The following is a 24,886-nucleotide window of genomic DNA, read 5'->3' on the forward strand; positions in this document are numbered from 1 at the left end:
TCCCTGAGGCTTCCTGAGAACTCCATTACAGCATAAGGCAAAAGGTGTGCTGGTGACTCAAGTAAGCATGCTGTGCTTTGGACTGCAGTTTCCACATCATTAAATAAATTCATCATGCCATCTGTTTGGCCCACCAGTCATGCCATGATGTGTTGCTGTCCTTATAGCATTTATGGAGGGAGCTCAGAGTTTTTGCCACATCATGGGCCAGAGAAACCTCCAGGTCTGCAGTGGCTGGAGAAGTTTCTGGCCCACTTAAAAGAGGATGTTTGGACCCTGGCTGAGTAATGGAGTGTGCTGACTGCTGACAGGACCATATCTACATGCAAATATATCTGGGGATGCTTTTTACTTAGAGTAAATCCAGGATAGGTAGGAATCTGGTCTGCAGTGAGTAAAATGGATTTATTTCTTCAGGAAAAAAAAAAAACACTCAGAGGAAAAAAGTCACTAAATCACCTCTTATCTTCTCCCTTCTCTCCTTTTCTTCCAGATCAATAATGAGATAAAGAAGGAGGATGAGAATTTCATGAGACCTGTAACTGAGCAGATGATTGAGTTCAGCATTGTGATCGTTGGAGAAAAGTACAGCGAGGAGCTGAGTGACCCAGACACTGTGAAGCATCAGCTGCTCTCTGAACAATTTGTTTCTCAGGTGACTTACCTCCCCTGATGTCTCTTTCTTTTTGCTCTCTCTGCAAAGCAATAGCAGCACCCGTACCAGGACTGCTCTGCAGAACCAGCTTAGGGATTTTGTTGCCTGAGGCAGGCTGGAAAATATTCACTGTGAGAATACCCTCTTTTGTTTGACATGCTGCCTTTTTGAGATAGTGGAGCTGTGTGCAACATACCAGTTGCCAAACAATGACTCCAGTTTTCTTACTGTGTTTCCTATGAAATAGCCTGCTATCGGTTTTTGCAGAGGTAGACATATGCTTTTGGGGAGATCAGAAAATTGTGCTCAACTCCTGCATAGTTACTCCAAGAAGGGACCTTTCTGAGGCACTTTGCCTGCTCCTGCCCCTTTTTGCTCTTATTTATTTTGCCTTATGTTAGCAAAAAAAACTGAGCCAGGTGTTATTAATAAACAAAAGAAAATTGCTCTTCTTTTAGTTCTTTTAAAGTCTTGTTTTTACCAGGGCTAACTTTGGCCTTACCATCCTTTCAGAACTTTTAAGTCGCTCTACCTGTCAGTGTTATGGCATTAGAGGTTTTAAAGTCACAAAGAAGTGACAAGATTCTTGTTTGTCTTTTGGTGTGTAACTCCATCAGTTCTTAAAGTTCTGGGTCTTAAAACTCTTTAATTTTAAAGATGTATTTAACATCTCTCTAGTGACCAGTCTGCCTAGAGTTTTTTTCAGAGCTTTTTCATCTTGTTGTTTAGCTTTGAATTCTTCCATAATGTTGTTGGTTTGAAACCGGGGAGTGAAAAAGATTATTTGAAGGTCTTGGCAAACCAGGCTGCCCACACTCTCCAAAAAGGCAGGACGTGAATCAGCAGCAGTTCAGAACCATCAGTCTAAGCTGGGGCAGTGCTGGAAGGCAGCTCTGGCAGGTCAGGTACAGCACAGCATCGTGTGAAGGGCAGGCAGAAGGCATTCAGGTCTGTCAGCATCTGCTCGTGTGGGCATGGTCTGGGTTTCCTGCAGGAGCTGAGCACTTCAGAGGGATTTAGGAAATCTCAGTGGTTGCACAGCATCCAGATTTCTGGTTGTAGAAGAAACTCCAGCTTCAGGCAAGAGAATCTGTCTGTGCAGAGTAGGTGATAGGTGGGGATGTCACGAACAACAGAACTTGTCCATTTTTTCCACTCAGGAGCAACGTTTCATTGAAAGAATCACTGCGTACTGCAGTGAGATACTCTTTGAAATCTAGGCTGCTAAGACCATTCTCGATCATCATTTATGTCCAGAATCAGCAGTGCATATGAGTACATTTTAAAACCCTCCAACTTCAGAAAAATTCTTAAGCATATCCTTTAAGCCCGCTGGAGTCAGTGGGAATGAACTATGGTTGAGACTGTTAGGCACCAACTTCAAAGAAAAATTACATGTGTGCATATATCTATATATAAATAAGCATATCTATACATATGCATATATGCATGATTTATTAAATCTTCATTTCAAGTTACCTTAATCTGAATTAAATTGAATGTTTTAATTTCTATGCCACAAATAAAATTATTGACCCCGCCAACATACAATAAGTGCTCAAAATACAGTCATGCTGCTATCTCCTGTCTCCCTATTGTTCCCATTTATTTATTTTATTTTACTTTTCATTTATCATGGTAGTCTTATAACCATCATTTTCTTGGGGCAGAGAGTTTGTCTTTCCTTTCTCTTGGGAGAAGCATCTAGGGTGCCAAATGGTAGGGTCACCTATTTTCTAGCTTTGCTTCCTTCTTCGTCCCATTTAGGTGGGGTTCTCTGTTGAATCCCTATAACTGGTGCTAACCCTGTGCCAGATCCTGGGCCAGCTGGGAAAGAGATGTACTCTTCACTGGAGCCAAAAAGCATCACCACAACTGTCACAAGTTGCTAGTGTAGGCTAGACATCTTAATTTTCCTAGTTGTGTGGCCAAGTAGCAATGCCATAGAGTGTGTGTGTGGAAGAAATGTCAGATGGGACCGAGTCCACCTGGCACATGGATGTTCCACTCCTTTGATCCCTCGCCTGGTTTTCTCTCTGCTTGGATAAAGAACCTCTTAAAAAAAAAAAAAAAAAAAGAAAAGAAAAAGAAAAAAAAGTCGGCAGCACTCAGATTGTTTAAGTCTCACCAGAGACGGTTTAAAAATAGGGAGACTGGAGAGGAGAAGGGGAATTTGAGGAGTAAAAAAGAATCTTCAGCTGGCAAGGATCATTTGGGAGGAAAAATACAAAACTGGCAGGAACCTGCAGTATTCTATTTCTTGTTTTCGTCAACACAGTTGGCTGTTGAATTGGGCCTGGACATACTACCATTTTGCTGCCCCCGGTCTTCATTTTCGTGTAGCAGTGCCAGTCACTCCTGAGCCCTCTGTGTGCTTAGGGCAGCAGAGATGGGCTGTGTTTTGTACTAGGTAATGGATTAGGGCATCTTTGGAGTCTGAGGCCCCAGTTCCTGAGGTGGCTGTTGCTGCTTCACTTGTTTAGGTTGCTAAGGTCCAAAGCATTTTTCCTGAATTTGTTTTAATCCAAAGAGGTTTGGGAAGTAATGGAAACCTTTGAGACAAAAAAGGGTTTATGCTGCATAAATAAGAAAATAAGAGTCACAAATAATGTCACTTGCTCTCTGCAGATGTTGTACAGATCTCTGCAGAGTCTATTTGAATTTTCCCCCCTTTGAATATTTATATACACCTCTTGGGGAATGCCAGATGTTGTGCTTCATACTTTCTCTTTTCCTTTTGTAATAATGAAACAATGTCACCAAAACTCTTCTTCTCTAAAGACAGAATATTTAACCATGTTTTTTTCTATTAGAAATAGCAGCTCAGATGCATTTTTAGAATTTTAGAAACTGTTGAAAATACTTCTTGCTTTTTTCACTACAAGGAGGAGGGTGGAGGAAATTTGTGTTAATATTTTTTTTCCCTCAAAATAGATCCAAAAGGTATTTGAAGGACTACCTGGATACAAAAACATCCATGTCCTGGAATTCAGGTAAAAGATACTGATGCATATGTGGTGGTTGAAACTGATCATGTTGAAGGTGCAATGTGCTAGCACCACGCTTGGATGAACATCAGTGCAAGGAAGTTTCCAGGATGCGTTAATCAAAGAAAAAGTGCTTTCATACTGATACCTTCATGTGTACAGACATCAACATAGAAATGTATATAAATGTAGTTGGCTCTTTTCTGCTCCTGGCAGCCATCAGAGAATCTCACATGATATGCTTGCCTTCAGTTTAAGATTCTGACCTAAAATTAAAAGAGGCATTTTCTAATTGAAAATCAGTATCTGATACTTCCTCAATACTGTTGACATGTCCTACTATTAAACAAGGAAGAACATGGGAATCTTTTTGGAAAAATGTGATATATTTTCATCTCTTTTCATCTTCTTAATGGGATGACAATTTGGTTGTTAATTTGGTTGGCATTTGAGGTATGTAAAGGTTTTTCTCCTTTTGATCAAAGCAAAGGTGGGTGAATAAATGTTTGATAAATGATTTTAAAACCTTTAACTCTCTGCAGTCTCATAAATATTGCTTAAAGGACTAGTTCCCTCAAATCATTTTGTGCTTCAAAATAACATTTTAAGTTAATTTGGGGGGGGGAGAAGGTGGGCGGGAAGAGGGGGATTCTGCATATTATGTATGAAACATCTGATCTGTGAGTTTTGGTATACATGGATCACGAATTATGATTGGACATGAATGGACTGGATATGACTTTCAGAATCCAGTCAGGATTTTCATGGGTCAGTCTAAATAATGCTTTCTGTTGGGACTTTGTAAGCTGTATTTCTTAAAATTTTCCAGCCAATAAATTTGAGCCAGGATACTTCCGGATAACAAAGCAGTTATAGTGAGGAAGGTTTTATGGTTGGAACCATATGGTTGGACACTGTTCCAACAATGTTGTCAGAAGTACCAAAAAAGGATGGTACAGAAATCAAATTATGAAATGCTTGAAACAACGAGGCAGGAATGTTCCCCGAGCTAATTGCCCAAATGGATTGATAAACTCCACTTTGTTGTGGCCCGCTGTAGGAGAATAATTACCTGACCTGATAAGACTGATTGATAGATACATAAGTTATCCCTGCGTCAGCAAGGAAAACAGAATGGCACTGTCTTCAGCCCTCACAGGAGCCCGGAGGCAGGTTTGGCTTTTCAGTTCCTACTTTCACTTCTGGCTAGAACCACAGCAAACTGGGGAAATGACGTGGGGAAACCCTGCTGAAGGTCTGCCTGGGAGGTAGCAAAACTTTCCTTCTCAGTATTTGCAGTCTAATACATTTGCAAGCCCTCCGTTCATTTCAGAAGTGAAATAAAATGTTGGTATTCCTGGCAAAATACCAGATTCTTTCTGTGCTCTGCTGCGCATGAGAAAAAATGTGTTTGTAAACTGACCTTCAGGTAGAATTAGTGAGCCTTGTTTCTCTTGGTACTAATGGCAATTTAACTGCCTTACTTGCAATACAGTGCAGTGGCTCTGCTCTGCTGATTCCTTGTGATCAATAGGAAGTATGTCAGTTCAGTAAAAGCTGAACAGTTGGTTATGCAGCAGATCAACTTTGCAACTTATAAACATTTTGCTGTATGGATTTTGAAATTTGTGTGCCCTGTAGAATACAAAAGCAAACTTGGTAAAGCTGGACTTTAAGGAAATGGTGATGTTGATTTAACAGGTTTTGCTGTTGTGTTTTGTTTCTGTATTCAGCTCTCCTCAGGAGGACAGGTAAAGACATTTTTATACACATTGTCATAATACAGATGGAAAAGCACCTTAGCTGGATGACACTGACTGTCTTGGGGATTTGTGGTTTTGGCTCCACAGCGAGATAGTTATCCAGCATAAATACTATGTGAGGGGGTTCTACCAGCAACTGCAAGTAACTCATCTGTTCTGATTATGAATAAACCTAATTTGCTTATTTAAATGCTGCTTATAAAAAACTGCTTGAGGAAAACCATCCTAAACACAAGTCAGCTACTGGGCTAGCTTGTGTATAGGAGTCTCTTCTGTGAAGAAAACAAAGTTGCTTAATGATGACTCAAGGTCTTTTTAATTAGCAGCAAAATCTTGGATAGATATGATTGTTATTAGATAAATTAAAATAAGTAAGAAAACCATAGTTATCCAGCAAAGGCAATTGGCTTAAGCTCCTTCAAGGCTGGATTTGCTGTGCATCTTAGCAGTAATTTTACAAACATTTCTTAGCAGAAGAAGACATCAGTCTTGACTTGGTAGAAACACATGTTTTTTGGTAGATATATGCAGGTTAAGCATCCTAAATTTTCCTCTTTCAATACTATTTGAAGAATTTCACAAACAAAAAAGAACTGCGGCCTTTAAATTACTAGAAGTATTATTTTATTTTGTATATTTCTCAGTAAAGCCCTAGCAGTGTCCACAAAAAGTTCTACAGAGAATGAGCATTTTAATTTTAGAAGGTTACTGAACAAAGAAAGGTATTGAGCAAATCTGTTCACAAGCAACAGTGACTGAATGTGATCCTCTATTACTCTGCACTTCTGCAAACTAAGATGCATGCAGCAATTCAAAGAGGTTATGTTCCAAATACCAGATGTTATAGCCCTTTCCAGACAGATGATGGTGTCATTGTTATTACTTAGCAATTATTAACTACAACTGACAGCACAGTTGTGTTAAATGTAAATGTTACTTTTTGACTAGCATGCTGTATGGCATCTTTGCCGTGCCTTTTCGCTACTGCTGTCCTTTTTCATTTCCTGTACTGACACTCAGTGCCCATGATGAGCCTACGGTGGGCTCATTTCAATAATAGGGCCAGCAGCAAAACTCCAGCAGGCTCCTGCTTTCAGTTCATGTGTCTGCTGATTATGTCTTCGTTGTACCTGGCACTGGGGCGTTAGAGCCTTCTCTGAACTGAGCCATTACTTTGGCAATTTTACTTTTAGTCCAGCTCTGTGGAATGAAGGAAACCTGTCTTTGGAGCACATTTTCCTAGCACTTCATAGATTACTTCATTTCTTGCTGTGCCCTGTGTACAGCCAAGGTATGCTCTATTTTCTAAGACTCCCTTGTGCTTATGCCCAGTATACGGTAAATCTGGTTGCTACCAACTCTGTCACGTGGAAGAGGACATCCAGACATTAGGAGAAGAACATGGAGAAAATGAAGGAGAGTTAATATGAAAAAGCTAAGCCGTACATAGACACAAAACTTTGTTAGAGAATAAATGATCAAATGAGTCTAGAAAAATGCTTCTAATTATAAGGCGTATTAAATACTATTTGAGTGCTGCTAAAGGCACTATTTCAAGCAGATGGACACTGCACAGTGACAGTGATCAGGGCTCCCACTTGCTACTGTATATTGCTACTATATACACAGCCTGTTTTCCCAGGCTTCTTTCTTACCTCAGATCTTACACTGCATGTTGGCGGGTCTACGGATAATGGAGACAGAAAGCCATCAGTTTGGTCTCCAGGCAGTCCTTCTACCCTTCAGAAGTAGAAATACAGTGCTGTGACCAGGCCAGATGTTGTGTTCTGGTAACCTTTTCCTTGAGAAAACACAGGCAGGCAGACACAAGTGTGAAAAGTAATACAATTAATTATTTTTACCTAGAATCCTTAAAAGCAATGTATTTGTATATTTAAAAAAGGGTAGTGACACAGGTTCTTGGAAAAAAATCACAGCATTTGCCATGGAAAGCCTTGCATCTCTCATGTGTGTTCCCTCTCTCTTTGTGAAACCAAAGTGGGGTGGAAGTGCACTATGCTGTTACTTTTGATGGAGAAGCCATCAGCAATGCCACCTGGGACCTGATTAACCTTCATTCCAACAAGGTGGAGGACAACTCCTTTATGGACATAGAGGATAATCCAACAGTTGTTTACACCATCAGCGATTTCCAAGATTATATTGCTGAAATTCTCCAGAAAAATGCCTTGCTTGAAAACACTTCCTTGATTTTAGACCCAAGCTCTCTCCAACTTACTAATGGTGAGTATTACTTATGATTCATCTGCCCTCTGAATAATTAAAAAGAAATCACAAACACAATGGTGTTGCAGTTGATTTTGCTCTAATTTTAACCAGGTCAAGTCAACAGCAGTAGCATCCCATTCTCAATCCTTTAGATTTGTCTCTTTTTTTTGTTTGACACCAAGGTTTGTGGAGTGCGCTACTATTTCAGCAGTTAACAGGAAGAGAAGGGAAAATGTGTTTCACGTGATGCATGTTGCTTTCAGCACTTCAGCTTAGTAGCTCTGCCTTGGCCTTGAGCAGCACAAAGGAAATACCTGGCTTATTGTTGAATATTCAAAGGTCCTGCCATAGTTGGTGGAGTGGTGCTGTCCCTCTCCCCATCTTTTCTCTTCTATTCCTGTGTGTGATCTGGGGATATTTCCAGAGACAAAATCTTTCTGGCAAACTTGCTGAAAAGGTCTCACAGATCTGAGATGAAGGAGGGTTTTTCAGCCTAAACAAATTGTTCTAAAACAATTTCTTTGCACTGCTACTGCAGCCTTTAGAACCTATGTACTTATATTTTCCCAGTGAAAGAAATACTACACCCTACCCAAGAAGACCCATCCTGGATTACTGAGCACCCAGTTGTGTTGGAGCGTGTGGAGTTTGATGTGAGTATGATTCTGACCTTTTAATTTGAGATATGTCCTTTGTGTGCATTTGAACAGCTTAATTCAGCAAGATGGAATTAAAGCCAGCACCCAGAGCTTTTCTATCATATTGATTTTGCAGAATACATAGTCAGGAAAGGCACACAATGCAGTGGAAAAAAAAACAAACTCTTGTGAAATCTCTCACCTGATAATTTGTTACCTGTGCACAACACTTTTCTGTAATCATCTTATATTACATGGCACATTGTTGTGTTCCTGGCTGTCCAGACGTGTCTTGTTCTTTAGGCTTCCTTTGTCTGTTTTTTTTTTTTTTTAATGCTTATTTAGATTGTAAATTGCTCTAAAGATATGATTTGTCCCACAATACTGCCTTTCTTTGGAAAGCAATAAATAAATGTAAGCAGTAAAGCTGCCTGCGAGAAGAGATAAAAGGGTAAGTTTCACATGCTCCTTTTGTTATTGTTTCATTTTCCCTTAGTTCTTAGTTTAGGTTTTAGAAGTCCATCCCCTTGATGCTAGCAAAGGAAAAACAGAAAAAAATAATAGCCACTGGTTTATTGTATTCTATTTTTAAAAATATATAATTATCTCATCTGATTAGCTCTGGAACAATCCAGGACATAGAATCAAGCTCTTGATTGGACAGGAGAGTTAGTATCCCTGCACATCTCTGTATCATGTAATGGGGCTTCAAGCAGAGATACCAGGTTAGGTGCCAGTGATGCTGAGATCGAGTGAGTTCTATTATTTTTGAATGAGCTATTATTTTTGAATGGTGGAGCATTGTCTGGGCTTAAGGATTTATCCAGTAGGTTTCTGTTCTGTTGAGTAACACAGATGTGCCTTCCAAAAAGAAACGAGCTCAGTTCATGCCGCAAAACCCAGATCCTACTAAGTTTGATGGTAGGTTTACATGAAGCTCCTGATGAGATACTGTTGTGAATAAAAACATGCTTTATTTCAGGCCAACCTCTAAAACCTTTATAGAAGCAAAATTCTCAGTGACTTCACAGAAGCCAAAGATTCCTGTTCTAATGGTCATAGGTATAATATCCTTAACTTCATGCCAGTTTTCCCAGAGTTTTTAAAACTAACCATTAGTATCTAAAATGCAAATTCATATAGATTTGCCATAAATGGTTTAATCGTGATGTGGATAAATAGGAATTTAATTTGACTTTCAGGAAGGGGCTTTCTATTTACTAGAACTATCTAACTGGATTAAAATGTCACATGTTTATTTTAGTAAGATAATTCTGCCGTTTTCACATTCTTTCTGTGGATACTTGGACATATACAGGCAAGAAGATTTTAGAGTAGGGAGAGCTTTGCAATGTTATTCCATTTTAAATCAATTTTAGGGAATAGCATGTACAGGAAAAAAATAGTGGATGTTACATTTTTCTAATCATGGCCTATGAATAATAATGTCACCTCTGTCTTCAGTCAAGAAGTGTGGTTATATACAAAGTACTGAGTATATCCAAAAAACAGCTGCGTACAATCTGCAATACACAGATAATTTGGGAAGTAATTTCAGATAAATTTAAGAAAATCATAAGCTGCTAAAACAGTAAAGAAAGCCAAAATGATTAGTCAGTTATTTGCAGAGATATCAAACCTTTATGGTTCAAGTAGATACTGTTAAGTAGAACCATTACCTGTGAGAAAGAGTTTTGCTATTATTTTTTGCAGTTGATTTGGGAATGAGTTGGATTTGTATTATCGTACAGGGTCATGACATAATGTGGAACTATCATTACTTCACCATCTTATTGCTAGCAGATGTACCGACTAATCATTAATTCCTTTCTTTGAGTTTTACAGATCTCTTAAAAATGAAGAAAAATTGAAGTGTAGCTTTTGAAATCTGTATTTTCTTGTTATTTCTGTTGAGCTCTAACAGGTAGAATGCCTTAGCTTATTGAGCACAATGTATTTCTGGCAGCAGAAAATGGAAAATCAGGGAGGGTGTTCTGTGTTTGCAGTCATCTGTCATATTTGTAAGTCTTTCAAGGCATTAGCAAAAAACCAGCACTTGCCAATATGATATTAAACTTGTTAATATAATATATAGCACTGTAACAAGAATCTTTGAATAACGTTAGTTGTCATAGGAACATCTATCCACATTAAAATAAATGATGAGGTGCAATTCCTGGCAACTAAATGCTCACATAAAAAATATATTGAGAAGCTATTGCTGGTAGTCCTTTTTCATTCTTTATGGAATTTATATGTGTAATTTGTTTCTAATCTTGCACAGTAACTTTTTTCACAGGTTTATTTATAATAGCCAACTTTGCCAAAAAAGATAATTGCTGGAGCACATGTCTATATGGTATATATACTTCTCAACTGATTGTTACCATATATATTCAAAAATATGAGAAGACTGTGGTGACATAACAACTGGCCGTAAAAACCATGGTCAATTCAGGTAGACAAATAATTAGATGAAAATAACTTAATTGTTTCTAAAATGTTCAAATACAGTTTGAATGAAGTTGAAAATTTAATTCACCCGCGTTTCTACCAGGAGTAAAATTTCAAATTGGAATGTATTTGGAGTTTTCCTACTATTCATGCTAAAGTAAAAGAGAGGGATTCAAAAGGAATAGTGAGCTACAGAATGATTAAATCAATAGGTTTTTTGAACTGTAATACGTACTACTGAAACCTTTGTCTGGTGTCCACTTTAGTAGCCACCATCAGCAATTAGTTAGTTCTTAGTAAATTAATCCTTTTTTCTTCATTTGGCAGTTTTTCATACCTCAAGGCTTTTTTCCCCCATTTCTGACTTGCACAACATTGATAGCTGGACAGGTAGCTGTGCAAGTCTTGATCAAATAATCTCTTTGCTGATTTTTTGCAATATAATTACCTTATGAGACACTGTGGGAGTACATTAATATTCAAAGATAAAATGTGTTCGGTATTCTAACTGTAAACCAAATAGTGACTGGATCGTGGTACATAAGTACACAGCGTGCAGATTGGAGGCTTAAAAAGACATTCTTTTTTCACAGTTCATAAAATTTGCAAATTTAATTCTGTATACTCTTTGTTCATCATTACTGCTGAACAAAAACTTTTATTTCCACACAAGCATTTCAGCTTTGAGACTGAAGTTGTTCTAAGTTCTAAACATTCCTGTTTACATTATGGTTATTGTCTCCCTCCCAGGTTCACATACCAAAACATAAATGACCGCCAACCATATATACATCTGTGCATTCAAGTTGTTTCTAAACTGTTTTTATATATGATAGTAACCATAACAATTACTGTATTGATTATGTAGCTGATTAATAATAGCTGCTACGACCTCTTCATGCCTTAGGAAGGAAGGCAGTATTGTGTGTGTTTATCTTCCATTTAATTAGATACAGTTCAGTTTTTCAGTAAGGAAAAGGAAAAGAAGTGGTGTGGGTACTGATAGTAAGTCTCTTAAAACCGTAACTAACTGAAGCCGCACTCCAAAGAACTGGAACGGCTGCTTTCGTTTTGTAGTCGCCATGACTGGAGACAAAGTGTATGTCACAAGGACGTGCATTTTACATGTACGTTGAACGTTATTAACAAAGGGTACATTTGCCAATCCTTCCAGCTGGGCCCCTTCTGTTGCTATTGTTACTTCCTCACAGAGGCAATAATACTGGATTTTGCTGCTGGTTAACACCTTTGATATGTTTAGCCCAACGTGGACAGACCGTACTGCCCCTGTAATGGTGGTTATGGTTTTGTTTCAGGATAACACCTTTTTAGCTGAACGGCCTTCAGCAGATGAATCAACTGTCAGCAATACCTTGCCCTTAGATTCCACCAAACCAGATTCCACTTCAGATAGTGAAGAGTCCAATGACAATGAAATCCACCGAAGACCAGAAAATCAGGACTCTGAAGTCAGTTGGACACCTGAAGCTCCACTTTCCTCAGAAGTTGATGTCACTTCTTCACCTGATGAGCTGAATTTAGAAGATGGGAATCAGACTCCTCCTTTGGTCACCGCACCAGTGTTAGAGCGTGATTCTGTGGACTCCCTGGAATGGCTGTCAGCCCCTGATTCTTCAGATGGTAAGTTCATGCCATTGACTGAAGTTTAAATTTGGACACAAGTGTCCTGTGGCACTCATCAAAGGGGTAGTTTACTAAAATGACTTTTCAGAAAGGTCTGCAAATTGGATATATTTCTCTGATTGTTTTTACCTTCTCATTTTGATAAAACACTGGTAACAGGTGATAATGCCTGTTTGCCTCTCCAGGAAATTACGTGTACGATGCTTCTTTAATTGCACAGAAATATTTTCATATAGGGCATGATACCATGCAGAGGTAACTGATCTCTGCAGCAGACTAATTAGTCTAAGGACATACTACACAGTAATTGCTTTATTGCATACTCTGCAGTCTTGATTTGGCTCATTGAATATCTTTTTTTGGTATAAACAAAACCCGAATGGAAACTCATTTCTATTTTTAGGGTTTGAAGATACTGGACTATCTGAAGACTTTATTCTGCCTTCGAGTCCCCCTTCTCACCTCGTGCCTGAAGAACCTCCATATACAGACGATTACATAGTTCCCCTGTTTTCTGCATCAACAGTGGCCTCCTCGTCAGTCATAGAGACTGATACTAAAGAAACAGCCTCTGCTGAGATGGAAGAAGTAACTCAGGGTAGTCCTGCAGACAGTAGCAATGCAGGCTCTGTGTTGCATGAGTCTGTGGAAGGAAGTCCTTTTCCCTTAGAATTACACCCTGTGGAAGCTGAAACTGATATTTATCTCGGAGACAGAATTACATATGATGATGGGTCTGGTTCAGCTTTTGATGGTTCGGGAAAAGAAATGGAATCAAGTATTTGGCCTTGGGAAGAAGCAACGCTGGAACCTGTTTTCTACCCTGGTCCTGATAGCTGGCTTGATGATGACAATGAATCTTTGTTAATCAGAACTGAGGATATTCCTGAAGGCCTGATCTTAGATTATATTCTTAACTCTAGGAATAAACTAGATGATGATCCTTCCAAAGATGAAAATGAAGGTATGGCCGATATAGAAGAAAATTTTCTCGACGAGTCTGAAATATTTGTCTTTCCAGAGACTACAACTCAGCAGGTATCTCTGCTACAGACAGAGGAGCCATTGCCTGTGGAGCCATCTGCACAGACAGAAGCATCGAGCACGTATGATTCTTCTTTTGTTAAACCACCCTTCGTTTTGGAGCCGTCAGAGGACTATTACTCTGTAGACTTGTCAACTGGAGAAGCCCCTGTCTCAACACACAATACAGATCTGTCTGTTGAAGATAATAGTCTCCTTACATCTACAGTAACCCTCGCTATGGACAGTAGCCTGACATCGACAGTAATCCTCAGTACAGACAATAGTCTTACGTCTACCATAACCCTCAGTATGGACAATAGTCTTACATCTACCATAACCCTCAGTGTAGAGCAACCTGAAGAGTCCAGTGCAGGTCAAGAGATCGTTTCTGAAGCAGTTGAACACCAGATTGAAGACAGGCCACTAGCAGAAGAAGTGTTCACAGCAGGACAGTCAGATGTGGCTGAAGCTGCTACGATAGGCTACTTGGACACAAGCAGTTCAGAAACTATTCTGACTGCAGATCCTTTCGTGGTAAACACTGATATTTCCACAGAAGAGCAGCAAGCCCTGGATACATCTTTGGCAGGCCAAAACACTGGCTCGGCAATAAAGAAACCAGCTGATGTCTGGCCTACTGACAGAGTGCTAGAAAATATATTAGATCAGACAGTAGAATCAGCAACAGCAACTGCAGCTGAAGCTGCAACTACGGTTCCTTCTGTAATAGAACAGGCCACTGTTCTAGAGGGCGTTGCTGGACAGGGTGGTACAGACCACAGCACGCTTGTTTCCACAAGCATCAGCACTGTTAAGAACTCTTACGTAACTGTGAGTGTAACAGCAAACGTCGCCGAGCTTCCATCCCGTCTCCCTCCGATGGGATCCACAGTGTCACCATCGGTGGTTACCTCTGCAAAGGTGGGAGATGAAACAGCCAGGGTCCTGGATGTGTCAGTGGGACTGGATCACGTGAGCGTTGTCAGCTTTTCTCCTGTGCCGAGTGAGGAGGGAAGAAGCCTGACCAACAGTCACGTGGAGCTGACCACCCATGCCCAATCCACAGAGATGGCCAGCGTGGCATGGGCCACGCGTGAGAACCACAACAGCACTCCTGTCCCATCACGAGCTCTGGTCGTGTTTTTCAGTCTTCGGGTTACCAACATGATGTTTTCAGAGGACCTGTTCAACAAAAATTCCCCTGAATATAAAGCATTAGAGCAACGATTCTTAGAACTGGTAAGAAGCACTTCTCTGCTAACTATTTATTGCCAGGTAGAAATTGTTGGTAAATAATAGTTGGTATGCTCTCTTTTGCAGACACAAACTCAAGACAGGTGTATCCAGATATTATGTGTGTCCTTCTATGGGAAAATGCTGTCTGGGAACATGGTGGAGAGGGGAGCTCCTTCAGTCAGAATTCTGTTTCTCAAAAGCTCGTTATCTTAACTGTGATACATTCCAGATGCTCTGCTGGTGTCAGTAGATACAGCAGTGTAGCTGAAGTCAGTACAACATTCCCTTCAGTTGCCTCTGGAGTGCTCTGGATTTAGTCTATGGGGAAAGAGAAGTAAATAAATTGGGACTGTCAGGAGATAACCTTTCTGCAACATGTTCAACCCACCCTAAGAGGCAGTTTGACTGATCTCTTAAAAAGCCAATAGCTAGCTAAGCTTCAAAGGAGTAATACAGCAACAATTACCAAATTTTAACCTGTCAGTTCCCATCTCCTGACTGAAATTAATATTTTGCTATGGGAGATGGAGGGAGCAAAGAAGAGAGACAGAAGGGGAAGGGGCTTGACAGAAATACCCTTTGAAATGACAAGTATGCCTGGTGCTTAGAGCAAGGAGAGTACCGTGTGTGTCCCAAGAACTGTGAATATAAATTGTAGACTAAGAAACCATCTGCAAATTGGTATTTGGGAAAAGTTTTAATACCCTTACTGTGGGATTTGGATAAACCAATTCAGATCCCTGCTGCCTGATGTAATACCAGTGCAACTGGCTTGAGCAGAGATTTGAAGTTTCAGTTTTTCTGTCCTTGTCCCTGTGCCACAGCTGGTTCCGTACCTTCAGTCAAACCTAACGGGCTTCCAGAATCTGGAAATCCTGAACTTCAGAAATGGCAGCATTGTGGTGAACAGTCGAATGAAATTTGCCAAACCCGTGCCTCGGAATGTCACCAATGCTGTGTACATGATCCTGGAAGACTTCTGCAACACTGCGTATCACACCATGAACCTGGCCATTGATAAATATTCCCTGGATGTGGAATCAGGTAAGGATGGCAGAAAAATGCAGTTTTGGGGCAAGGGATTTAGAGCAACTTCTGCTTTAAGAACTTACTCAGGATCCCGGCAGCTCAGAGATCACCCACTGGAATTTAGGACAGACTTTCACAGAGTTAAAGTACACAAACAAAAGCCTGTTAAGGGACTGAAGATACGAAAAGCAAAATGGGACATGGACTGAGCAAACTGTAGGGGGGCCTGTATAGAAATATGGGAACAAAACTTGTTTATGTAATTGTCACTATGCTTTCACTGAGGAGTTGGAGGAAGATTGGTCAGCAAGAGCAGTGGTGCCCTTCTCTCTTGAGTTTATCTTCATGTATGGTTTGGAGTTGCTCCATGGGACTATTCCCACAGGTGGCAGCCCGTTTAGCTGTGAGGAGTCTGCACTGATGCTGCCTTATTCTTGTGGTCAGGGCTTGATTGCAGTAAAACATTACTGGCCCTCTTAATTTACTCTTCTGGTACAGGGAAGTTTCTTTGCTGCCCAAGTTAGCCAGCAGTTTACCATATAAGCAACCTGGAAATACTTCCTATTGTAAAGTTAAGGAAAATAACAGTGCTGAGCTGATGGCAAGTGGTAGCTGTCCTTCTGGGGTAGCTCTGTTATGAAGATGGTCATTTTTAGCATGAAAAATCTTCTGATATTGATCATTTAATTGTATGTCAGCCCTCTCAAGCTTGATATGTCACAAATGCTACAAGCCTGTGTTCATTGCAGACAAAGGCAAATCACCTCCCAGTGGGCGTTGTGTCCCAAGTCCCCTTGCCCTTCCCTGTGTGCTGCCTAGGTTTTCTGTAAGAAGAAATACTGGAGATCAACTGTGTTTTATTCATTTGCAAAATACAGTTCCAGCAGACAGAGAACATCTGTGGTACTGCCTGTTCCAGTAAGAAAAAGAACATTTTATGCTTGCTTTTTCAATTGGCTTGCTGGGTGGTCTTAGCCATACCATTCACATGCGCTGCGCAGACAGGAACACTTCGTAGCGCTTGTTCACCTTAGCAGAACCCTTTGAGACTTGGGAAAGACACGCTGGGTTTCTGCAGATTATTTTAACCAGGAGGTCATTAGAGAAAATGGCAATGGTGCTTTGCCTCAGTTAACTCTCTCATCGACTATTAACGTTTTCTGCTTCGTGTGTTCTCAGGTGAGCAAGCAGATCCCTGCAAATTCCAGGCCTGCAATGAGTTCTCCGAGTGTTTGGTGAATCGCTGGAATGGGGAGGCTGAGTGTGTCTGCAATCCCGGCTACCTGAGCATCGATGGGCTGCCGTGCAACAGCATTTGTGATCTGCAGCCAAACTTCTGCCTGAATGATGGCAAGTGTGACATCAGCCCCGGGCAAGGCGCCATTTGCAGGTAGGTCGTCATCCTTCTGTTTGACCCGTGGCAAAGCCGTGCTGCCGCCTCTCTTAGCCCTCCATGGGAGTTGTGCAAAATTCCCAAAGGTAATGCGTTAACAGGTGAGATGCCAATGGTTATCATTCATGTGATGCTGCTGAAGGGTTAGTTTGCTTATGTGAAGTTTGGAAATGAGACAGTAACAAATGTATTTAGTAGAACAGAAATGCCAGTCAGCAAAACTTTCTAGGGAAAATAGTAACAATGGAATGTATTCAGTTGTTAACATCACCTTCATTGACCTTTTGAGACAGAACTTCTCTCTGGCAGTTTCCTTAAGTAGCAAAGTGTTAGATAATGTCATAAAGCATGTATGAGTTGACTCCGTTGCAAAAATTCAGATTTGAAAAGCATCCTTATATAGCATAAATGTATTAAAAATGGTGTTTTTAGTTAAGAAAAACGTCGTAAAAGTAAAGCATTGGCAACTTGAGAAAAAACGTGTGGTTTCAAGACACAGCCCCCCTGGTTTAAATTTTGTGCTTTTTAGGATACGGATGTGTTTAAATAGGATGCCTATATTTTACAGGTAGTTGAAATGACTTACTACAAGACACAGATCAATTGATGTGCACTCCAATACTGCACTTATTTTTTTCCCTTTCCAGCAATGTAACAGTCTATTTTTAGAAACTAAGTACAGCCCTCCACAAAAGGTTGGAAAATTATTACAAAAAAGGAATGATAACTACTACTGGTTATTGTTTATGTTAGTTCAGGTCCCTTTTTTTTAGGCTTACTTCTAACTTTTAAAGTCAATGTTACGGTCCTGGCTTCTACCAGGAAAACAATATAATGTTTTTTAATGCTATGAGGATGGATACTTTCAAAGATGTAGTATAAATTTTATCATATTTGTATAATAGATCAATATGACACAAATATCTGAGCTCAAGCATGCTCTGGCCAGTATTTTTGAAAAATATTTTGAAAAATATTTGTAGAGTATTTTTTTGAAAAAAGTGTTTTGAAGAAGTTCAAATGCTGGTTACTAATTTAGTAAACTCTTAGATATATATGTCAAAAGACTTAATTTACTAATGTGTAGTATTAATAAGGCTCAGTACTGTGAGTGCTTGTAATACATTGCAATTCCTTGATATTTTTTTTTATAGCAAAAAGGCCCCAACACGTGTAATGCAGCTATATTATTTGTACTGGTATGTTTAAAGGTGGTATTAGCTACAGCTGTCATATTCAGTACCATGGCAAGGCATAAATAGCAAATGCTGATTAGGGGAGCAGCCGCAAAGATACACTTCTAGGCACACCCCTTTTTCTAGTCATTGTGTATTTAATCACTGTGGAGTTTACATACAATAAATGTTCTGCTCATTAACATACCTTCCTGTGTATTTGCATTACAATATCATTAAGACTACATTTACAGTGTTTGCTACATCATGTGCAAGGCTCTATCACTGCCTAACTTTTTACTTGGTCTAAACACCTTACAGTTTTAACACGTTGCAGGATCCTCTAAATAGCAAAAAATAGAGGCTTTTTGCCATCACTAACGCTTTATCCTTTTTGTTCTACCTCTCTCCACTAAAATCCTCAGTAACAAAAAAGGCTGTTCACAATAGTAATAATAATAAAATGTTAGTGCTTAAACATACAAATATATTTTTTAAGATAACTGAGGCACTGTCATAAGACGAAGTTAAATACACCTATGTTAACTGAAGTCAGAGTCTTTGCTGGTGTCTGATTTCCCAGTGTTTCCTTTTTGCAGGTGTCGTGTAGGAGAGAACTGGTGGTATAGAGGGGAGCACTGTGAGGAGTATGTGTCTGAACCACTGGTTGTGGGTATCGCCATTGCTTCTGTGGCAGGGTTCCTTCTTGTGGCATCTGCTGTCATCTTCTTCTTGGCCAGGACCCTTCGAGACCAATACACGAAGAGCGACACCGAGGACTCTCAGGGGTAAGTGACACCACCTAATATTTTCAAGGACAGCTGTCACCACGAGGATAATTCTATCGTAAGTCTTAGCATGTCACTGACAAGCAACAGGCTGTATGTATACGTACCTCCAAATGCCAGGCTGCAGAGCTCATGGTTTGTTTGTCGTTCCCCCAGGCAGGGTGACAGCCTCTCGTCCATTGAGAATGCAGTTAAGTACAACCCTATGTATGAAAGTGATACGACTGGCTACAGCCACTACTACCGCAGATACCCTCAGCTAACATCCTACAGTTCAACCAGCGCAGAGACATCCACCGACTACAGCAGTGAAGAGATAAGGCACATTTATGAAAACAGTGAGCTTACTAAGGAGGTAAGTGACATTGCTTTTACACTGGCATAGACATACAATAGCTAAATAAGTCACAACTATGGCTGCTGCAACTATATAGGAGGAGAGAGAAAGGCTTTCTTGCCCTGCTTGCTATTAAGTATATGGAAAGGAACGGGTGTGCTCGGACGAGTAATGAATTTCACATGATAACAGAGCTGACTGCCTAAGTAGCTGCATGAGGACTGGGGTGGTTTGCTTTAGTGCTAGACACAGCGTTTAGCTTTTAATGCCAACTGCCACATGTAAGACAGTTGCAGTGAGATGGTGAAAATCCGGAGCCTCCAGGCCTTTAATAGAGGGGTTTTGAAGCTTAGGTCTTTCTATGACCTGTGAGTTAGATCATATTGTTCTCCTTCTTTGTTGTATACATGGTATCCAGCGTTTGCTCTAGCAGGCTGAGGAGAAGGGATTTACATCCATGAGCTAACCGCAAATCCTTAAGCAATGGTGAGAGGTGTGAATCCAGCTTGAGTGTAGGGAAAGTATCTATGAGAGAGAAATGGTTTTGTTAAAGCCTTTTAAATGCCCCATTCTCTCCAAGCCCTGGTTTTGATTTAACAGTTAAGTATTACTGGACTCCAAAAATGAAGTGCTTCAGTTTTAAAAATAGCATAAAGAATTTTAGTCCTGGACTGCCCCATTTCAAGGTCTTATTGAAATAGCAAAGCATATGAGTTTCATTTTCCAAGAAAAAGAACTCAGTTATTTCAGTAGTATTCTAATTTCTGTTATGTACCTAAATTTGTCTTCCTTGTATTCTAGGAAATTCAGGACAGAATTCGAATTATAGAGCTCTACGCTAAAGACCGTCAGTTTGCAGAGTTTGTTCGGCAGCATCAAATGTGAGTGAAATATCTTGTCTGGCTAATTCCTTTAACATTTTCTCACGAAACCTTCACTACATCGCTATATTCTTCGTATGAAGGGTCTAGAAATGCTAGGGCACTAGAAGTTAAGATTTCAGCATTGTTGCTGAAGAGGTTTGACCCTTCTAGAGCACCTAAAATAATCACTGTCAAAAGTAGGTATCCCCAGCAGCTACGTTAAAAGTACTGAAGAGGAATTCCAAAGTTAATGGGTGTCAGGGAAGCACTGACTGACATCAACTAGGTCCTTAAAGTACAAATAAAACCTTCTTAACGCTTTTAGCATCGTTAATATTACCTGGTGTTATATTTAAATAGAAATTTAAAAATTAATTGCATATTAATTGATCTTCCATGCTCAAGACTTGTCAGCTAACCAAAAACCAGCAGGTCACTAGCACAGTACTGTTTGATATTGTGGAGACATTATCAGAATAAAGAGCTTACAGTTCCAAACAGTTAGCCAAGCTGAGCTGTGCGTTTTGATGCAAGTTAAGCATGGAAAAGGCTATCACAGAACTGAACTGTTTTCTCACTGTAGCAAACAGCAAATTACAGATAGCTCTGTTAGTTTGAAAGATACTGCAGTACAATTCCTTGGGATCAGATTAAAATTAACTGCAGTAGCAAAAACCTTGTGTTCCAAGATCACCAACTCCACTTTTTTAATTGAAAATAACTGCAGTTCACATTTTTCCATGTCAGTGTTCATTTTTTCATCTTGAGACAGATCAGCTTCTAAATTTTCCACAGCTGGAAAGTAGAAAGGGCTGCCTCATATAAGCCTTGAATCCAAAGTTTGAAAGAGACTAACTTAATCATTGCTTCTCTGTTTTTCATTTCAGGAAGCTGCTTTAAGAAAAAAAAAAAAAAAAGGAATCAGTAGAAAGCATGTGGGAGATAAAGACTACCTTGTTGCCATAGCAATGGGCTCAGATGTAACTGCAAAGTTACTTATAGTCTTAACATTGCATGGATGGATACAGATGTTTTCTAAATGAATGGCTGAAATGTACAGATGTCTGTTTATCTCAATTACCTCTGGCTTTTCTGCGTAAAGTGACATTTTTAAGAGGTGATCTGAAGTGGCAGAGGTTATGAAAGTTCATTTTTCATTAACTCTGAAATGGACAGTGAGAGTTTGTATACCAATCCAAAAAAAAAAACCAAAAACAAAAACCTCAGAAAAAAGAAGATACATGCACAAACTAAAAATAAAATTCACCCTTACAATTCCTGTCTGGCATTTATCCCCTTCACTGGAGTCTCCTGTAGCAATTGTACAGGTATAAAGCACTAGTGGGAAGAACTCTTTGATTTGCACATGAATGGTTTGTAGGAGAGAACCACCACAATAAAATGGTGTCAGCGTTATTCTAAAGCATTCCTGTTATAAATACAACCCTAACCTCACTGGAAAGGGTGTTATTTTCTATGGCTGCCTGCTTTAATTTTTGTCAGCTGGCATTGGCAAAACAGAACCCAGAACTGAGCCTGCAGCTCTCTGGAAGGTTCTCCCCCAACACTAAGCATCACCGCTGATGTTTAGTCACCACATCTGGTGCCTGAGCAAGGCAGGGCTGTAATTCTGCAACACCGTGTTATTAAGTCAAGATAGTTGGCTCTCCAGCTGGTCCTGACACAGACACAAGCTGGAGCGCAAAAGGGCTTCTATTATACCAATATTCTGTAAAGCTTAAGTGACTAACATTGAATTTTTTTGTACATAGACAATTCGTTGTTAATATGAGTTGTTTATCTGTTATTTATTTCCCTGACAGCTTATTTTCAGAGTGCATTTAATTAGAGGGTAGAAAGATTAATAGTTTAATGATGAAATACTAGTGGCACTGGTGTCCATCTTCTTAAAAATCATATTTAGTATTTACTCAGTGTTGAATTCAGCCAACTAATATTTAAATTTTCTTTACTGAACTGGGCAATAGCCTGCCATGAGCTGTGTTTCCGAATCAGGCTGTGGTATTTAAATGGACGCATATTTGGTAGATGGCAATATGTTTTTATGGGGAAAAACAAACAAAAAAAAAACCCAGCCCCAGTAATCTCAGCTTTGTGGAAGCCAGGGTAGAATTTCTCCAGCAGGAGCAGCCAGCCTCAAGCATTTTAAAATAGCTGAATTGATAGTGGGGTGCATCCTGAGGTACAGAAACTGAATTTTATCTTGAAGTTAAGACGAGTTTTGACTGCATGTTAAGGTATGTGGGACCTCTGCTCAGTCACCGTATCTGTTGTTAAAGCATTAACATAGCAGTCAGGATCAGGGCACAAACAGTCTCACATCAGCCTCTACCTACAAACAAGGCCAAGGTAATTGTTATCTTTACCAAGATAATCATGTATAGTTCTCAGCCCACGTGTGCCAACAGCCAAATGATACTACTTAAAATTCTACAATATTGAGAATTACTTACTTGTCTAGAGGCTACGTATCTAACCCAGTAAAGATTTCAGTGCGATTCCTCTACCTCTTCTGGAGAACCTTGCTGGATCTTTTGCATAGTGTCTTCTTGCCTTGAGTAGCAGGGATGGTCATCAGAGCCATGAATCTGTCAAACAAATGCTTACGTAAACCACTGTAAGTCCAAATAACACCAGACAGCTGAAAGCAATACAGTGCAGCTTAATGTTGTTGGGACGTGATGTTATCAGCCAGAGGTTACCTTGTGCTGTGTGACCCTGGGCTCTTAGAGCAGCGCAGCACAGGTCTGGACTTTGTAAGGCACAGCCCCGCTCTTGCAGGGGCACAGGTGAGCCGTCCTGGGGCACTGAAGCCTTGTGGTCACCACCACTGCACAGCGGGGGGAGATGACAGGCTCGGGGTACACTTCTGTGCAGCTGGGCTGTTGGCCTGGGGAGCTTCTGCGCTGCCTCTGCTAAGCTGTGTACAGCAGCTGGGACCAGGCACCTGTTAAAAGGTATTTGGATATTTGCTGGGCACAAGCTGAGGATATTCTTGGTTACACTGAGCACGAGGCATTTCATTGTATATACAGTGAATTGTTCCTTTTTGTGTGTATACATGTAAACATAATGCTATCTTATTTTCACTACAATAAAATACAATTTCCAAAATATTTTTTTTCTAGAAAATTCATGTAGAAACTATTTGATATGAAGAAATCTACCTTAGCCATGGACACATGAATGTAGTATCAGAAAGGTTTTAGTTTTCTTTTTTTAATGAATTGGGTTGAGCTGTTGAACTCATTTTTAGCACATGTGCCAAGTGTAGTTCTTTATCACTTGCATGGTTATATTCTGAAAATTCATGCTGGAAAGCATGCAACTGAGTGCTTTGCTTTCTATTAATGCTCTTTGCCCATTTTGAGGCTGTTTTGGCTCTAATCAAAGAATCAAAATGTGCTGTTACTTCGGTGATCTTGATGTCTTAAAAAAACTGACCCCTCCTCCAAACATCTTCACATAAACTTTGTTTGAGGATGCGTCTTACAATATGCAAGAAGGACTTAATGAAAAAACGCTAAATATCCTAATAAAAACCAAATCATGCTCTCTATATACATCTACCAGTACTTGTTAACAGTCAAGATGCAGTTTTTCACTTGTTTCAAGTAAAAAGCACAGGTTTGAACCACGGGTTAATTTGAGAACACCTACAAAAGCAGTACTGTTTGCTGAACACTGACAGGTCTGTCTGATTGCTTGCTTGCCACCCCCAAGGTTGAAAGAGGTGAAAATGAGGCCCTGAAAGACACTGTCAACTGCCCCTTTAACAGAGGCTCTCAAACATGTAACAATACGATTTGAACCACGCTGCCCTGTACTGCAAAAAACACTGGGTACAACTCAGCCTTTAACAATTTAGGCTTTCACTCAGGTTCCTGGTCAGAGCTGCTGAATCGGTCCTTGATGTGAGAGGCAGCAGAGGGAGCACGGGGCGACTCCTCCACACAGGGTCTGTGGACAGCAGGGATGCCATGGTGCTACAGCTCCAGAGCAGTGACTGACAGCTCATCCTGTGAAAACTCGAAGTGACAACACTCAGCAATGCCAATTTGTATCTGTAAGCACTCTAGGACAGACACAAACTGACTTTGTACAGCAGGTGAAATCCAACACAGCATTATTGCCATTTAAATATTAATAGTTACACACAGAAGTTTCATGGTACTTTTTCTACTCAAAATGTCCTATAACATCAGCAGCATTGCTGTGTTATCTTTTCACTGCTTGATCCAGGTTGAGAACAGAAGCCTTATGTTCTACATAATATCCATCTATTTGCTTTGGTTTTTCAAATGAAAAAAATAAAAATAAATCAACAAATCCAAAGCTATTTCTGGGCCAGGAAAGGAATTTTTTTTTGTCTGTCAGTCCAAGCTGGGAAACTTTGTTTTGCCACATTCAACACTAGTTGGCTCCCCTGCTCCAGATTATTAATGGCTCCAGGAATTTTAGTTCAGTTCCTGTCCTCTTGGACTCCCCCCCTGCTGCCTCTCACCCTCCTTGCTGGTTCACCCATGACACTTTGCAGGAAGAAACACTTTCAGCAGGCAGGCAGCTCTGGCTGGAGGATGCCAGCAGGCTGCAGGACTCAAAGTAACAGCTCGCCTGAGGTGCTACGGCTGTTCAGGAGCCAGCTCAA

General features: G+C 40.1%; 1 protein-coding gene and 1 long non-coding RNA gene across 13 annotated transcripts in view; one reads left to right on the forward strand and one right to left on the reverse strand.

Moving 5' to 3' along the window:
• Positions 1–21,164, forward strand: part of IMPG2 (interphotoreceptor matrix proteoglycan 2) — a 53,462-nt gene extending 32,298 nt beyond the window's left edge. The window contains exons 3-14 of one of the 2 annotated variants that reach the window (XR_010833829.1): positions 494–655; positions 3,590–3,648; positions 7,405–7,649; positions 8,205–8,287; positions 12,043–12,367; positions 12,774–14,635; positions 15,457–15,676; positions 16,841–17,051; positions 18,829–19,017; positions 19,178–19,372; positions 20,156–20,235; positions 21,105–21,164. Coding sequence is in view for 1 of the 2 variants with exons in the window: in XM_067002828.1 (XP_066858929.1) it covers positions 494–655; positions 3,590–3,648; positions 7,405–7,649; positions 8,205–8,287; positions 12,043–12,367; positions 12,774–14,635; positions 15,457–15,676; positions 16,841–17,051; positions 18,829–19,017; positions 19,174–19,372; positions 20,156–20,235; positions 21,105–21,117 (3,648 nt within the window). In the remaining variant the exon portion in view is untranslated. Of the gene's footprint in view, positions 1–493; positions 656–3,589; positions 3,649–7,404; positions 7,650–8,204; positions 8,288–12,042; positions 12,368–12,773; positions 14,636–15,456; positions 15,677–16,840; positions 17,052–18,828; positions 19,018–19,173; positions 19,373–20,155; positions 20,236–21,104 lie in introns of both variants that reach the window. The other variant, XM_067002828.1, reaches the window with a different exon arrangement.
• Positions 18,895–24,886, reverse strand: part of LOC106038648 (uncharacterized) — a 29,095-nt gene continuing 23,103 nt past the window's right edge. For 6 of the 11 annotated variants that reach the window (XR_010833880.1, XR_010833881.1, XR_010833873.1 and 3 more), the window contains 3 exons: positions 22,692–23,185; positions 19,125–19,879; positions 18,895–19,031 (listed from right to left, as the gene is read on the reverse strand). This is a non-coding gene — a long non-coding RNA (uncharacterized lncRNA). Of the gene's footprint in view, positions 19,051–19,124; positions 19,880–22,691; positions 23,186–24,886 lie in introns of all 11 variants that reach the window. The other 5 variants (XR_007161072.2, XR_010833874.1, XR_010833882.1 and 2 more) reach the window with 5 other exon arrangements.

This window comes from Anser cygnoides, chromosome 1, assembly GCF_040182565.1.
Source record: "Anser cygnoides isolate HZ-2024a breed goose chromosome 1, Taihu_goose_T2T_genome, whole genome shotgun sequence".
NCBI lineage: Eukaryota > Metazoa > Chordata > Aves > Anseriformes > Anatidae > Anser > Anser cygnoides.